The sequence below is a fragment of the Pongo abelii genome, chromosome 4 (assembly GCF_028885655.2).
Source record: "Pongo abelii isolate AG06213 chromosome 4, NHGRI_mPonAbe1-v2.0_pri, whole genome shotgun sequence".
In the NCBI taxonomy this organism is placed as follows: Eukaryota; Metazoa; Chordata; class Mammalia; order Primates; family Hominidae; genus Pongo; species Pongo abelii.
The window spans coordinates 87,718,303-87,736,050 of NC_071989.2; the positions used below are offsets into that span (position 1 = coordinate 87,718,303).

Genomic DNA, 17,748 nt, shown 5'->3' on the forward strand with positions numbered 1-17,748 from the left:
GGAGGAACCTAGAGGACAGTTCAGTGAAATAAGCCAGGCACAAAAAGACAAATGCTTCGTGATCTTACTGATCCATGAAATCTTAAAAAGTCAAACTTCCTCAGTTTGACTTAAGAGATGCAGAGTGTAAAGGTGGTTACTAAGGGCTGGAGGCGGGGGACTGGGTGAGAGGGAGTTCAGGGTGATGTTGGTCAAAGAACACAAAATATCAGCCAGAAGAAATAAGTTCAGGAGATCTACTGTGTAACATGGTGACTAGAGTTAGGAACCTTGCACTGTACCTTAAAAATTCTGAGAGGAGTTCAAGACCAGCCTGGCCAACATGGCGAAACCCCATCTCTACTAAAAATACAACAATTACCTGGGCATGATAGCACATGCCTGTAATCCCAGCTACTCGGGAGGCTGAGGCAGGAGAATCGCTTGAGCCTGGGAGGCGGTGGTTGCGGTGAGCCGAGATCGCGCCACTGGACCCCAGCCTCGGTGACAGAGCGACACTCTGTCTCAAAAAAAAAAAAAAAAAGAAGAAAACAAATTACTGTGAGTAGATTTTAAATGTTCTCAGCACAAAACCATGAGGTAATGCATATGCTAATTAGCATGATTTGGCTATTCCTGAATATATACATATTTCAAAACATCATGTTGCACACCACAGATATATATCTTTTATTTGTCAATTAAAGGATCAGCATAGACTCCATGAAACTTAAGAGAGACCTGATTAACATCTGAAGGCAACATCTCTGCAAAACAACTAACTTGAGTACTTTAATTATATATGTATCTAGCAGAAGAGAAAAAAACAACAGTTTTAATTTTAAATTTTATTAAAGTACAGAGTTAACAAGTTTTGAGTTTTTTACATAGGAAAAGCCTAGTTAGTTCAGATGCTTTATAGAAAAATTAACATTAAAAAACAAATAGAAATCCATGACTAAAGGGGGAAAATTAACTTTCAAAAGTTACCAAAATTCTCATAATATCAGAGACCATTATAAATTTCAAACAGTAGATTTACCACACATATTGCATTTTCAAATTCTAATGTAGCAAAACGTAACCACATAATTTGGCTACAGCTAATCGTTTCAGAAAAGTTTAAAAAATTAGCAAAGTTATATCTATAAAACTTTTGTAGTTTTCTTTTTGCAAAGTAAAAAAGGCTTAAATCTTTAATAAAGGAAAACAAAACAATCCTCTTAAATTTCTTATAAATAGCTCTCAAGACATATATTACACATCTGCTGTAAGCTTTCTTTACCTGAGAGAACTTCCCAGGATCCTTTATCCCAAAGGATTACCTTAAAGAGTTCTTCCATCATTTTACTCATGTGAATATGATTAAACTCCTATAGAAGTGGATTGGGACATATGCATTCTTAATCTCCCCTTCCCCATTTGTTTCTTTCTGAAAGGATTTTGCTTAAGGAAAAAAAAAAGCTCTTTGGTAAAGGCCAAATATTTCAACCTTTCAAAATGACTGCCTCTGTGAAAGATTTGTTGAGGAAGAAGAAAAGAGAGAGAGAGAGAGAAAGGTCTAAACATCTGTGTGAACAGCTCTCCAGTACTGTGAAGTCAAAGGCCCAACATTACAGAGTGCACCTCTGCCTGAAATGCAAAACTAAGTGAACTAGCAAGTTACAGAAAATAGCCTTCAGAAAATTCCACAAGCCAAGTGGCTACTGCATTGTCCCTGAAGGAGGGCCCAGTGTTCTTTCTGGGTGTGTAAGGTCTTACTTAGTTCAAGGTTTGTCCCTTCTTAGTTATAGGGTGGGCCCTCTTTCGTTTCCAAGAGGTATAGGATACTAGAGTACACCAAATGAGATACTATTTAGAAAGGCAATAAAGGGAGCGTAAAAGCCTAGGTAGCTTAAATACAGGCTCTGGAATTTCCTTCGCAGGAAGGTGAAGCACCAATGACGGCAAAAATTAAATAAATACATCATCTTAAAAAGGCAGAGGGTAGGCTGCGTGCAGTGGTTTATGCCTATAATCCCAGCACTTTGGGAAGCCAAGGCGGGCACATTGCTTGAGCTCAGGAGTTTGAGACCAGCCTGGACAACCCCATCTCTACAAAAAAATAAAAATTGGCCAGGTGTGATGGGGCAAACCTGTGGTCTCAGCTAATTGGGAGGTGGTCTTTGAGCCCAGGTCGTCAAGCCTGCCATGAGTCAAGATCACGTCACTGCACTCCAGCGTGGCTGACAGAGTGAGCCCGTCTCCAAAAAAAAAAAAAGGTTGAGGTGACAATTTTGGCTTGGGGGCAGGAAATTAACATTACACTGAGGTTATTCATAATAAAGGATCTTCTGAGGAATTGGAAATAAACAATGTTGTATGGAACAGAACCCCAAAACCCCAATAACTCCACCCTCCCCACAACCCACCCCCACTCTATCTCCCCTTCAAAGAGGCTCCAAATACCTCTGGCAAATAATTTATTTTTCAGACAAAATGAAGAACCTTTTTGCCCAAGAAACTGTGGGCAAAAATAAAACTAACCAATCAGTATTTAAAAAGCTAGACACAGTAAAGACATGGTTGGGTTTCTGAAGGCTTATAATGGAAATAGTCTCTAGTCTCCAGTCAGGTAACATGCCTCGGTATGACACTCCCCTAAGAACCCCCACCCCCCTGCCACCCACTTAGTGTTTTTACTCATAAAAATGAGGGGAAAATTTTTCTACATCAGACAAATGACACAGAGGAAATATTCACATGCAGCTTTAAAAAAGTCCTCTTCAACTGTCATCCCTAAATGTGTCTGACCAGCAGCTTCTGGGAATATACTCTTTAGGTCATGTACAAAAAGGTGTAGGAAGCAAATGTCTATTATTTTTAAAAGATATCAGTGAGTTAATCAAATTAACACCATTGTTATAGCAACTCAAAGCCATTGGCACAATGTTTCCAGTTTCTCAAATCACAATTGCACAAAACTGTAGATTCTTTAAATCCAGGAATGTTGACTCCTCACCTGAGTATTGTATATCACAATTAATAACCATTAACATTAACTTTGCATTGATAGTCCCTCAGTCTTCAGATACATCCACATCTGTTTTGTTCATCCAGATACACGTTGTCAGCTGAGAATAAAATTGAGAGCAACTGTAACTCTTCCTCTTGCATCAGACCAACCAGCAGAAGGGAACAGGATGTCACAAACCAGACTCACACACCTGGAAAACGTGGGGTGGCTGGGCTGGCTCCAGAAGGAAGCAACGAGGGCCTTCTACCAACCACACTCCCTTGCTTGGGCTTCCCTGAGCTGCTTTCTGCAGAGGAAAGGGCCAACCATGGCCAGCCAAGGAATCCAAGGTCCAAGCTTGACCTTGACTGGGCATAAGGTCAGTTTCTCACATCACACCAGCTGGCAGCCAGACCCAGCCGAGAAGACAAAGCAAGGGCTCTGCTAGACCTCAGCAGGAAGAAAACAATGAAACTAGTCACAATACTGCCCGGGCCTTTTACCTGCTTCCCCTCACGGTGTTTCCTAAAGACAACCCCCAAGGCCCTAGGCCACTGCAACACAGCTACTGTGTGTGACACACAGCCCCACTCCCTGAACCCATTCCTGGCCCAGGGAGCTCCTGTCCCCTAACTGGTTCCTCGGGTTAGCACACAGCTTTTCATTTTGCGACTCCGGATCAATCTTTTAACTGCTGAATACAGAGCTCCTGCCCTACAAAAGGAAATTTAATGGAATTTACAAAACAAGGCTCTCTAAACCACACACACAGATGGAGTGCCTTTTGAAACTAAATCTCAAACACTCTAAGTAGGGAAAGTTCTAAAGGAATTCATCCCCTGTAATTTGTTTCCCCATGGGTTTTCTTGGGAGAAGGGCAAAGGAATGAATAGAAAGAATTTCACTAATTTCACCCACCAGCATTTTGGCACACAGAAGCCCAGCTTAGGTGGCACTCAATTCTGCCCAACTCATACAGCAGGGCACAGAAAAACACGACTAGGCTGAGCCTTTTATTCTTAGATCCTCACTTCCAGAGAGCTCGAGAAGATTGTTTCCATCCCAAATGAAATTCTAACAGGAGTTTCCACCAAGTAAACCTTTTCCCTGCCTGAGAACATCAACACTGAAAATAGGCATCATCTTGGGTAGCTGCCGAAAGTCACGTTTCTGTATTACTTTGCAAGTATGTATTTTGGAAATTCCTGTGCAGTGTGATCTCAGCTCACTGCAACCTCCGCCTCCCAGGTTCAAGTGATTCTCATGCCTCAGCCTCCGAGTAGCTGGCATTAGAGGCACACGCTACCATGCCCAGCTAATTTTTCTATTTTTAGTAGAGACAGGGTTTCACCATGTTAGCCAGGCTGGTCTTGGAACTCCTGACCTCAAGTGATCCGCCTGCCTCTGCCCACCTCTTTTTAAGTATATTCGGCCACAAGCTTCTTCTGGTCAGTGTGTCTGAGATCCTCACCTCAGAAATTCTCACGTTAGCAAATCTACTCCAAGGATGCCAGAATGAACCTGAACGGTATGGTCACATCACAGATCCAGAACACAAAACGTCTCCCGCTTTTACAGTTTCAAAGGCCTCAAGGTGGAGAAAAAACTGAGGGGCTGACCTCAACAACTGAAAGAGCAGTGCATGCAGCAGGCTTCAACACGAAGCAGCTTTTCAGTTAAGGTCCTAAAAGTATTATCATTATCAACAGCACAAACAAGTACGAATGATAGCCCTCCATTGCTTAGGCAAAGAAAACATGAATCTTGTTCTATAATCATGTGAATAACACCATAAATAAGCGCCGTACTTATTGCAGTAACTCGGATCAGGTAGTGATAATAAGGTGGGGAACCATGTTGGGGGTGACCAGGCAAATTGTGCTTTTTCACATTATTACAAAGATGTGGGACCCAGAAAAGATGAGACCTCGGGGAAGGGTGCAGGCAGAGAGTGAAGTCTGTGATTCCCAGCATCACAACCTAAAAGGGAAACGTTTAGGGGCCATGAAGAGGCAGCACTGAGGGTGCAGTTGAAAAGCAGGTGCCTCCTCTTGGACCCTATAAATACCAGGGGCTCTGCAGGCTGAGTCCTGTCCTTAAAGCCCCCTGGGGACAAGGCTCTAAGAGGCGGAAGTGAGTGAGAGGGGTCTGGATTCTGTTAGGGGCTGGGGACTCAAGATTTTGGCATGTTTTTCTATTCCGAGGATGAGAATGACTGGCCACACAAGGTATTTTTATCCCTGTGAAAAGATGCTGTGCCCCAAATTCTGTTTTGGCAAAAACATGCAGAAGGAAGTCAACATAACCGGTATCCAGTTCCTAGGGGTAAGATATTTCAACCATGATCAGTTTGGTTGAAAATTTCAATTCCTTTGGGACAAACTGGTAGTTTCTTTTTGAATTTCAAAAGTAAAAAGCTAATCAGGAGATTTTTTTTTTTTTTTCCTCAAAGCCTTTTCAGACCCACTCAGGCACAGGGCGCCAGTCCCTGCTTAACCCCCGGGGACACTGTTCAAAAGATGGCACTTTCCAGGCTGTAGGCCCACAAAGCCCAGGGGACCGCCGATATCATCACACAGAGAACTCCCGGGTGGGGCAGCAGAGGGGAGCGACCAGCGTACACAGGTACAACAGCACGCATATCCAGCAGGAGGCCATCTTGACCCAGAAGATGGACCAGCTCCCGCTGAAGAAGCTCTCGATGTTGGCACTTTCGTAGCTGTGGAAACAAGAGACCCAGCCCCAGTCAAAGCAGGAATATATTGAGATACAATTCACTAATTCACATCCATTTATAAGGTATAATTCAACGGCTTTTAATGTATTCATACACAGACTTGTGCTACCATCAACACTACCCATTTCCAAACATTCTCATCACCCCCAAAAGAAATCATGCACCCCTTAGGTGCTCTCCCCTTTCCCATGGCCCCCTCAGCCCACCCCCCGCATTCACCAATCTACTTTCTGCCTCTATGGATTTGCCTATCTGGACAGTTGATATAAAAGGAATCACATGGTCTCTTGTGTGTGGCTTTTTTGCCTGGCATACCATTTCCAAGGCTTAGCCACGTGGCAGCATGTGTCAGTCCTTCATTCCTTTTTACTGCTAAATAGTATCTTATTGTATGGATAGAGCACATTTTGTTTAGGCAGTCACCAGCTGATGGTCATTTGGGATGTTTCCCCTTTTTGATTATCACCAATGATGCTTGTATGAACACCGCTGTGTAAGTTTTGTGGACCTAGTTTTCTTTTTGTCTTAGGTATACGCTCAGGAGTAGTGGAAGAGCTGGATTACATTGGAACTCAATGTTTAATTGTTTAAGGAGATGACAAACTCTTTTCCAAAGCAGATTTCACATTCAAACCAGCAATGTAAGAGGGTTCCAATTTCTCCACTTCCTCGATATTTGTTATTATCTGTCTTTTTAATTATAGCCTTCTCCATCTTTTCTTAAGCTTCCCAAGCCAAAAATTCCCAGAAGTTCCCAAAGCATCACTGAGAAGCATTAAAGTTCCCTTCTCCTCTCCTCCTTCAGGAAGAATCTCTCCAGTCACTGTGCTTGAAACCACCACTCCCACCACCCCTACCCCAATTCCCTCTACTAATTTTATTTTTCTCCGCAATACTCATCACCATCTAACACACCATATTTGACTTGCGTCATAGTCTGTCTCTCCCGCTGGACTATAAACCCTGCCTCATAGAACCATGTGGCACATAGGAGCCACTTGCACATCTGTTGAATGAATGATAAAAGGAAGCACAATGAGCCTACATGTGTAAGCTTAACTTAGCAGTCAAAAAAATTACGATACAACCAAAGCTGTAGACCTGTAGAAAAAGTATGAACCTCTGTGTAGTGCCAGGGAAGGCCAGGTCAATCATGTACTGCCAAGTTAAAAAAAAAGCCTCCAAGGGAAAACATGTATAATGACATTTATGTTAAAAAAAAAAATTAGCTGGACACGGTGGCTCATGCCTATAATCTCAGCACTTCGGGAGGCTGAGATGGGTGGATCACAAGGTCAGGAGTTCGAGACCAGCCTAGCCAATATGGTGAAACTCCGTCTCTACTAAAAATAAAAATAAAAAAATTAGCCAGTGTGGTGGCAGCACCTGTAATCCCAGCTACTCAAAAGGCTGAGGCAGGAGAATCACTTGAACCCAGGGGCAGAGGTTGCAGTAAGCTGAGATTGGGCCACTGCACTCCAGCCTGGGTGACAAAGCAAGACTCCAACTAAAAAAAAAAAAAAAAAAAGAAATTACATAGGTTTGTAAATGCAGAGAAAAGGAGAAGGATACACATCCTAGCAGTGGTTATCTGTGTGGGGGAAGTAGAGGCGGGGGGGTACCACATTGTTACTTTTCATAATTCCACATTTAGTTTGTATTTAAAAAAAGATGTTTCCAACTTTTGTAATGAAAATGAAGAAAAATGGGGAAAAAGATACACAAAATTTGAAGTAGAAATAAAAGGGATATTTTCCCTTTCTGAAAGGCAGATGAATGCTTAGGAATTCCTATTTTTCCTCCATTACCATGTTTTCGAGACTGGTAATTTTCTTAAAGTTGCCATAAGCATCACCAGTTTCCAGGGTTAAAACATACCTGTTCACTGTTAAAACTCAGAACTTGCTTGTAATCCCAGCACTTTGAGAGGCCAAGGCAGGTGGATCACTTGAGGTCAGGAGTTCAAGACCAGCCTGGCCAACATGGTGAAACCCCGTCTCAACTAAAAATATAAAAATTAGCTAGGCATGGTGGTGCGTGCATGTAATCCCAGCTACTCGGGAGGCTGAGGCATGAGAATCGCTTGAATCCGGGAGGCAGAGGTTGCAGTGAGCCAGGATTGTGCCACTGCACTCCAGCCTGGGCAACAGAGTGAGACTCCTTCTCAAACAAACACGAACAGTACTTAACTCTTAACTTTAAGACTTTGCTTCAAAAATACCTAAGCAAATGGGCCACTCACTTGAACCAGTTGGTGACGGTCATCATCACATACAGGGAAGCTAGGAAGAACACGAAGTGGAAGTAGGAGTAGATGTAGACGGTGCCTTTCTTCTCATCATAAATGACCCGTGGTCCCTCCTTCCCCGGCTGCTGCTCTTCAGTGTCTGTGAAGCACAGAGGGAGCCCAGGCTTAATGAGTGAATGTGTGTGTTTACCATTCAGCCAAGTCACGCTCGCTAATTCTACAGGGCTGTCAGTAGAAAAGATGCCAGAAAGCCATCTGTACCCTCTGGCAACTTCAATCTGTGCCCTAAGCACAAAACCCCCACTCTACCCTAGCAACTTCCGTAACAGGAAGAGTTACCTAATGCCATATTTATTTTTATTTATTTATTTTTTGAGATGGAGTTTCACTCTTTTTGCCCAGGCTGGAGTGCAGTGGCATGATCTTGGGTCACTGCAACCTCCACCTCCCAGGTTCAAGCGATTCTCCTGCCTCAGCTTCCCAAGTAGCTGGGATTACAGGCGCACGCCACCATGCTTGGCTAATTTTGTATTGTTTTTTAGTAGAGACAGGGTTTTGCCATGTTGGCCAGGCTGGTCTCAAACTCCTGACCTCAGGTGATCCACCCGCCTCGGCCTCCCAAAGTGCTGGGATTACAGGCATAAGCCACCGCGACTGGCCTGCCACATTTATTTTAACAGAAAGAGAACCCTTAAAAACCCTTAAAGACGTAAAACTTACTATAGACGTAAAACTTACTATAAGCATAGCAGAAAGTGAGAGTAAAACAAGAGTTAGTTCTCAAGCCCTTGGAATCCTCCAATCCAAGAAGGAAAGTAAGGTGAAGGAATGAAACGGCCCCAAAACAAGGTGTCAGGACCTCTTGGTATTTTCCAAATCATTCCTTTTTAAAAAATGTGCTTTCTGATTCTCTAAATCTCACTGTATAATTTAATTTACATATAAACCAAAATTTGGACTGATTCTCCCTACCAGAATACCAACACAAACAAAACTCACCTATCCTTCAGGAAGAATGTGAAAAGTATATAAGTAGTAAGTCAGCTTTAGAATAAAAGTTTCTCCTTACTATTCAAGTTATTTGTGTCTGAATCCCAAATGACTACAGATTACAGCTATAGGACTGCAGTGCCACACAGATGCAAAGAATAAAAGTGCTCTGCTTACCCTCTCCACCAGGACTGAAGCAAAAACAACAGCGAGCTATCTGTGAAAGCAAAAGCAACAGTCAGGCGGCTTGTGTTCTATTTCTAGTCCACCTCAGTACGGCAGCAGTAACCTTTATTTGAACCACCTCCCAGGCCCTGAATTGCACGTATCCCTTCAAAAGATGTGGACTGTTCTTTCCCAGGTGTGCTGGGTGTTGGTAACAGGAAACCCCATGGAGGGAGATGTGCCACAGAGATCCTCATCCGTGGACTTGGTGCTCGCTCCTGCTACCATGAATGTTGGCAGCAGAGCCTCAAGATAGGAGCTCCTTTACCCTTCCTGGGTAAGTGCCATGGAATGGCTGATCACGGCAGGGGTAAAGGCCGTGCCATTATGGCCCCTGGGGTTAGGGAGGCTTTGTCCAGTTGCACTGTCCTTCAACTTCACCCTCTGCCGAATTTTGCCTCCTTCCCCTTCTCCCTCCACATGTGCTGACTTTTAATAAATATCCCAAGCAACAAACTGCCTCAGCCTCTGCTTCTGGAGAACTCAATGTGAAACCCAATGAACGTGACAAGAGCCCCACTCTCCTGGTGCTCCCTTCTCACGCTTTGCTTTCAATGTTATTTCATTAAATCCTCTTTGACCTTTGCATTGGGCTTATTATTATCCTGTGTACAGCTGAGGAAACTGAGGTCAGGCAGGTTAACTGGCCAAAGTTACCAAACTAGCTTAGTGACAGAGCTGGAACAGACGAATGCAGGATGGGGACACCAAGATCCATGATTCACAATAGGTAACACGTGGTATCTAGGAGCTTGGCAAAGCTGGTAGGATCTGAAATCGTAAAATGAAGGAATCTGGAAGCAGCCTACCCATGTTTCCTATCAAAATCAAGCTGTTGCACAGGCCGTGGACAGGGATGGAAGGAATGCTTGCCTTTGAAGCATCTCTGGTACCTTGCAAATTTTCTATTTTTTCTTTTTTTTTTTTTGAGATGGAGTTTTGCTCTTATTGTCCAGGCTGGAGTGCAATGAAACGATCTCGGCTCACCGCAACCTCTGCCTCCCGGGTTCAAGCAATTATCCTGCCTCAGCCTCCCAAGTAGCTGGGATTACAGGCATGTGCCACTATGCCTGGCTAATTTTGTATTTTTAATAGAGATGGGGTTTTTCCATGTTGTTCAGGCTGGTCTCGAACTCCAGGCCTCAGGTGATCCACCCACCTCGGCCTCTCAAAGTGCTGGGATTACAGCCGTGAGCCACCGCGCCCAGCCATTATTTCTTACCTACTAAAAATAATAAATTTAATTTTTAAAAATCAGGTTATGTGTAGTCCCAGCTATTTGGGAGGCTGAGGGAGGAAGACTGCTTAAGCCCATGAGTTTGAGGCTGCAGTAAGCTGTGATCCCACCACTGCACTCCAGCCTGGGTGACAGACTGAGGCCCTGTCTCCAAAGAAAAAAAGTACGTGATTTCAGAAGGACTCTGGTAAACAGAATACTAAGACAGCCAGGGAAGTGCAGGGCCCTTAGCACTCTGTGGCTGAAGATATTTCAACTACAAAGAACAGCCAGCCAAGGATGAGAATATGAGAGCTTGAGCCTTCATCTCATTTGTGTATCAAGGCCAAGCCCTTGTTTCCCTGGTTGGCAAGGAAACCTTTAACGGAGGTATTAGCCTTAACAGGAGCGTGGATTAAGTGGGCCCAAGACACGGTATGCTGAGGTCTTAGTTCTTTTGAAGTTCAAGTGACCGTAAGAAACTATGAACTCTCACTTTTAAAGTTGTGTCCTGTGAAATGTGATGCAGGAGAGCAAACCAACTTCCATCCCGCATGCTCTCCAGTTCAGAAGGAAACACTCGGACATTTTCCCTTGGACTGCGAAGAGAAACATCCTCTCTTAAATCTAACTTGGAGACTTGCTGTTCTTTGAGCTTGAACTCTGTACACAATAGGGACATTGAAACCATAACCATACAACCTCAGCAGGTGGTCACCTAGTCAATGGTGAGAATAAACACCCCTTCTACAGACCATTCTCTTCTCTTTAATAGGCAGTAACCTATTCAAACTCAGCACAATTTTCTCCTTTAGGCAACAGAAAGAGTTGGTGAATGATGCTGGCAGATTGAGAGCCCTTCATAATGGCTCACTATATCCAGGTCAGGTGCAAGAGAGACCATCCCCAGACACCCAGCTGCAGAGTAAAGTGCCCATATCTGGACAGACACCACGGCTGTTCCATCCACGGAAAACTATTAGAACGCAGGCAGTGGCCGGATACCAGCTGCCTGCAGTCAGCAGCAAGGAGCAGGGTTCAGCAGCTCAGCTCCTGGACAGCAGTGGTCAAGAACACAGACTCTGGGGCCAGAGCACACGGTTTACATTCTGGCAAATCAAAACCTGTGAGGCTTAAATGACTTAACTCTTCTGGTTTTCCCCTCTGTAAAATGGAGGTAATAGCACGTCACTGGGTTTTTATGAGGATTAAGTGAAATCACATAGGAAGAACTTAGAACAGTGCCTGGGACATAGCAAGTGCTGTAAGTCTTAGCCATCTTTGGAACCCCTGGTTCTTTTCATTCCTGGGTCACAGCTGAGTCTTTCCCTGGCTGCCTCCATCTGATTAGACCTTGCTGATGTTGGTAGATGAGAGCCCCAGAAAGACTCTTGCACAATTAAGAAAATAACAGACATTTTGTTGACTGATAGGCATCTGCTGAACACCTTGAGGCTTTGGATGTGCAGGCAACCAATGTATGTATTGTTCATAACACTCTACCTGACAAAACGCCCACCTGATGGAACTGACAAATGAGTTAATGTATCTACAACGTTCAACAGAGTCAGGCAGAGCAGATATGGTTCCTTCCCTTTCCTCTCTCCTTTCTTCCAAACAGCTATTACATAATCTCACAGCCATGCTGTGTATGGAGGGCACAGACAAGTATGAAACAGGTGGATGGATCAGAAGTTAAAATAAAACCCACCAAGACTCCATTATGGCAAGGGAAGAGCGCAGGGTGCAGCCTGACAAGGTTACCGGAGCCTCTGGTTGGGGGTGAGCGGCAGGATGCCACCCAAGCGGCCAGCTTTCTTACAGAAAATCAAGAATGGAGTGATTCATTTTAATCCCATAGCATACAAAGGAAAGCAGGAAAGCATTTATTTTTCTTTTTTATTTTATTTTTTTGAGTCAAAGTTTCACTCTATTGCCCAGGCTGGAGTGCAGTGGTATGATCTTGGCTCACTGCAACCTCTGCCACCAGGGTTCAAGTGATTCTCGTGTCTCAGCCTCCCAAGTAGCTGGGACTACAGGTGTGAGCAACCACGCCTGGCTAATTTTTGTGTTTTTAGTAGAGATGGGGTTTCACCATGTTGGCCAGGCTGGTCTTGAACTCCTGACCTCAGGTGATCCACCCGCCTCGGCCTCCCAAAGTGCTGGGATTACAGGCATGAGCCACCACACCCGGCCAGCATTTATTTTTCTATACAAAAATCTTTCCTCAGCAGAAAAACAGGATCATGGAATGCAGATTGATAAAGATACAAACACAAAAGGCCCTCCTGAGAAATGGATCTTCTGAGATGAAGCAGGACAGGAAAAGGAAATGAACTTACTTCCAATTCAGGAGCTGCGTATCGCCCCTGCAGAGCGTCGGAACTCGATCTTGTGGTTGATGTCAAACTAAGAAACAGACAAAAAAGTCAGCTGGGCGTATTAACACATTACAACACATGGAATGAAGGGGAAAGCCGGCTGGCCAGTGCTCCGACGAGAGCCTCAATGTAACCTACCATTCAGGTGACTTAAATCAAAGCAATCTATTTTAATACCTCTCCTTATTCCAAAATTGGCTGGCTGATTCTATAGTTGATATCATTTTACACAGATTGCATTAGATCATTTTATGCAAAGAAGTTTGTACGTAGAGAAGTAAGATATCTTGGTTTTCAGTATTGCTTTTTGCCTCTCCTCCCTCAAATGCTACAATAGTTTTCTAATTTCACTTTATCTTTCCCTTCCTTTGACTAGTCTTGCTTAGAGGGAATCAAAAGCAACGAGCCCAGAGATGGCAACAGAAAGCAAGGGTATGAAGCAAAAGTCGCAGTTATTTACTGTGATAGCAAAACAAGGCTTGCTGTTTGGAAGAGTAGCAGTCGAGGTAATAAAAAAATTCTGCCACTTCCTCGAGACCTAGAAAGGTATGTTAGACAAATTGCCTTGCATGGGGCAAAATAATTTATTTTTCCTGAAAACAACAACAGGCCAGAAGTGGTGGCTCATGCCTGTAATACTCTGAGAGGAAGGGGTGGGAAGATCACTTGAGGCCAGGAGTTTGAGAAGAGCCTGAGCAACATAGCAAGACCTCGTCTCTACAAAACAAAAACACAGAACATTTTAAGCAAATATATACAATACTTAGGGTTCCAGCTAACTTTACAGATTGATTTAGCAAATATTTACTGAAGGCCCACTATGTATCAGGCCCGATTCTAAGCACTGGGGACTCAGTGACACAGGCAACAATCCTGCCATCATGTAGCTTCTGCGCTGGCCTGACATGGGCGGGGCGTGTTGGTGCTCAAGAAGCTGGTCTGCTCATGGAAAGGTGGGGACACACACTCATCTCAATCCAGCGAACCCCATGAGGCAACACTGCGCAGTCTCATCCTCTTTCCCAAGGAGAGAAGAGATCAATGAGACAGAGATAAACAATAAAAAGCTTTCCTCATACAGAAGCCCACTGAGATCCAAGTTCAGTTTCCTTTGTGGTCCACTCAAGTACAACAGCATTACTTTCATTTCTGCTTTGAACTGATGGATGCTAATCCAGGCCCACGCCACTCCACCTCCTGACTGTGTGCCTGGTCAGAAGAAGACAGAAACATCTCCCAATGACTGCGCACCCAAGGAACACAACACCTAATCCGATATTTAAGAGCGGCCTGGCTGGGTGTGGGCTCACACCTGTAATCTCAGCACTTTGGGAGGCTGTGGAAGGTAGACCACTTGAGCCCAGGAGTTCGAGACCAGCTTGGACAACATGGCAAAACCCTGTCTCTACAAAAAATACAAAAATTAGCCAGGGGTGGTGGCATATGCCTGCAGTCCCAGCTACTGGGGAGGCTGAAGCAGGAGAATAAATTGAGCCTGGGAGGTTGCAGTGAGCATGATCACCCCAGTGCACTTCAGCCTGAGTGACAGAGGGACTCTGTCTCAAAAAAAAAAAAAAAAGAGCAGCACATATTCTGTGCATACAAGTTTTGATTTAGTACAGTGTATAGTTTTCACAGGGGAAAATGTAAGTTTTTAATTTTAAGAAGAGATCAGTATCTGAAATTTTCATTTGAAAGGTAACATTCATTATTTACGAGGCTCAGAATAGGCCAGGTGCAGTGGTTCACACCTGTAATCCCAGCACTTTGGGAGGCCGAGGCGGGTGGATCCCTTGAGGTCAGGAGTTCCAGACCAGCCTGGCCAACATGGCAAAACCCCGTCTCTACTAAAAATACAAAAATTAGCCAGGTGTGGTGGCCGGCAGCTGTAATCCCAGCCGCTCAGGAGGCTGAGGCACGAAAATCGCTTGACACTCAGGAGGCAGAGGTTGCTTGACACTCAGGAGGCAGAGGTTGCAGTGAGCTGAGATCACGCTACTGTACTCTAGCCCGGGCAAGAAAGTGAGACTCTGTCTCAAAAAGAAAAAAAAGCCTCAGAGTAAATATTCTACTCTATAAATTCTTTGGATTAACATAATTTCCGGAAAACAAAGCTCTTGATTTGGGCTCCTTTGCCACTTCACCATCAAAGAGGCCTAACATGAGGAAGGTTTTGTTTTTACTTTAAAAAAGAACTACATTCAGAGCATCATTAATGCCATGTGACTTCTACAGGTAGATGTTACCCTACATTAAGATCTTTATTCAGTTGCCGGACGTAGTGGCTCACATCTGTAATCCCAACACTTTGGGAGGCTGAAGCGGGCAGATCACCTGAGGTCAGGAATTCCAGACCAGCCTAGCCAACATGGTGAAACCCCATCTCTACTAAAAATACAAAAATTAGCCAGGCATGATGGGGGGCGCCTGTAATCCCAGCTACTCGGGAGGCTGAGGCAGGCGAATTGCTTGAACCCGGGAGGCAGATGTTGCAGGAAAAAAAAAGATCTTTATTCAGTTGTAGCCTTTCTCCATACAACACTCTTCTTGGAATTATCAAGAAAAGGTTTTTTTTATAAGCTCTTAAAGCCTAGGAAATTCTTATTATCTGCATTCAGGCTATTACAAAGACCACTGTTTGGTAAGCACAGCACGAATTGCTATAAAACAATTACTGGGTTACCTATAAACCTCGCCTCTTCCTGTGCTAAGATAGGTGTGACTTTAACCCAGTATTTCCCGTGGGGATAGAGGGAGACTTACAGCATTGGGTTAAGACAATGCTTTATTGTACGGAGAATGCCTAACACACCACAGCGTGTTTACTGTCTCTGCCTGCTGCCACCCCACCCCAACCTGGCCAAAATGCCAGCAGTGCTCTGCAGTCATGGTGACAGCCAAAAAAAAAAGCCATGCCCTGTTTCCCTGCAGAACCACTACAGTGCCCAGAACCCCTTCACACTGGCAGAAGAATGCACAATGCAGGTGCCCCTCAACACTGGCACTGCAGATGCTTTTGAAGCTGGCCAAAGTCCACTAGACCACAGAAAATCTCTAAATAACATGTCCAAAGTTTCATGGAGATCACACATTCCGCCTCTCTGACAAACGTACAGGGCAGGCCCTTGACAGATCCCATGACTACTCCCAGCCTTTGTGCAATGATGAAGATCAGTCATGCTCCCCTGTGCTATAGAACCCAAAGGAGACCTGAGCTCTCTGTGAACCTGGGGCATAGGGGTGGAAGATTTCTTTTTCTTTTTTGGAGACAGAGTTTCACTCTTGTTGCCCAGGCTGGAGTGCAATGGCTCGATCTCGGCTCACCGCAACCTCCATCTTCCAGGTTCAAACGATTCTCCTGTCTCAGCCTCCCGAGTAGCTGGGGTTACAGGCATGCACCACCGTGCCTGGCTAATTTTGTATTTTTAGTACAAATGGGGTTTTCTGCATTTTGGTCAGGCTGGTGTTGAACTCCTGACCTCAGGAGATCTGCCCGCCTCGCCCTCCTAAAGTGCTGGGATTACAGGCGTGAGCCACTGCGCCCGGCCATGGGGTGGAAGATTTCTAACTTGAAGATTTCTAGCTGGCAGGCAGGCCAGAGCAGAATTCCCAAAATGAAGATACAAATCTCCCCCCTCCTTTCTCCACCCCCCTTAAGGGCCCAGAATGTACCAAAAAAAATAATACTCTTCCTTGATTTCTCAACTTTTTTTAATGTAAAACAATCCCCTCGGCAATGCTATCACACCAACCTGCGAACCAACCCACTTCAAACTAGGAAGTTGTTTCACATTGAATAAAGATTCTTACTTTTTCCAGTTTTATATTTAAAAGGATATTTTCAAAGATGGTTCAATATTAAGAATTATTTTTTCTCTTAAACACAGATAAAAGTGGAAAGGCCAGGAAACTTTATAGTGCAAATGCCTTGTAATAATATAATTACGCAAGTCATCCAGTTTATCTTTCTCCCTCAGGGGACATTACACCAAGCCATCTGAGGAAAAAGAGCCAGGGAGAGACTATCCACCAGTGTCCCTAAATACTCCCGCAAAGGAGCCTCAGGAAAGGTTGCCCAAAGTTGGGAGTAGAGAGCTACAGGTATAGGCTCCATGCTTCCTTACACGTACAATGAGGAGACTGACCTGATCAACTCCAGGATCCTGTCCAGGCTGACAGTTTAAAGTTGAAGGCAACAGAATAACAATTTCAATCAAAATCCAGAGACCAAGGGAGGAATTAAGAAATAGTTCGTGGAGGCCAGGATTTGTCACAGCAAAGCTCCAGACTAAAGGGGTGTGGAGGGATGGGCCTATAGAAAGAGCCATCAGGGCTGGGCATGGCGGCTCATGCCTGTAATCTCAGCACTTTGGGAGGCCAAGGCGGGCAGATCACCTGAGGTTGGCAGTTCAAGACCAGCCTGACCAACATGGTGAAACCCCGTCTCTACTAAAAATACAAAAATTAGCCGGGCCTGGTGGCGTGGTGGCACGCGCCTATAATCCCAGTTCTTCAGGAGGCTGAGGCAGGAGAATCGCTTGAACCTGGGAGGCGGAGGTTGCAGTGAGCTGAGATTCTGCCATCGCACTCCAGCCTGGGTAACAGAGCAAAACACCGTCTCAAAAAGAAAAGAGCCATCAGAATGCCAGGTGCCATGGTTATGCCTGTAGTCCCAGCTACTTGGGAGGCTGAGGCAGGAGGATTCCTTAAGCACAGTTTACCCAGCCTGGGTAACATAGTAAGAACTTGCCTTAAAACACTTTTTTTATCTAAAAAAATAAAAAGAGCCATCAGAGAACTCCCACAAGTGGACCAAGGTGAGGGCTTACATGGGGTCCAAGCTATGACGTTCTTTCACAGCAATGATTCCTGGGTGCAACGGAAGGAGGCTCTGGAGAGAAGGCGGTGCCAGGCAGAAAGGCAGGGAGTAGGTTTGGGTTGAGCCCTTTTTCTGAGCTGAGGCTACAAACATTAAAA

The 17,748-nt window shown here is 44.6% G+C and overlaps 1 protein-coding gene across 3 annotated transcripts in view; it reads right to left on the minus strand.

Moving 5' to 3' along the window:
• The window catches only part of SERINC5 (serine incorporator 5), a 151,952-nt gene that overhangs the window by 27,334 nt on the left and 106,870 nt on the right, over positions 1 to 17,748 (minus strand). For 2 of the 3 annotated variants that reach the window (XR_002915095.3, XM_054555674.2), the window contains exons 9-11: positions 12,733 to 12,799; positions 9,127 to 9,166; positions 7,954 to 8,098 (exon numbers count right to left, since the gene is read on the minus strand). Coding sequence is in view for 2 of the 3 variants with exons in the window: in XM_054555674.2 (XP_054411649.2) it covers positions 7,954 to 8,098; positions 9,127 to 9,166; positions 12,733 to 12,799 (252 nt within the window). In the remaining variant the exon portion in view is untranslated. Of the gene's footprint in view, positions 1 to 812; positions 5,694 to 7,953; positions 8,099 to 9,126; positions 9,167 to 12,732; positions 12,800 to 17,748 lie in introns of those variants that run through there. The other variant, XM_024247377.3, reaches the window with a different exon arrangement.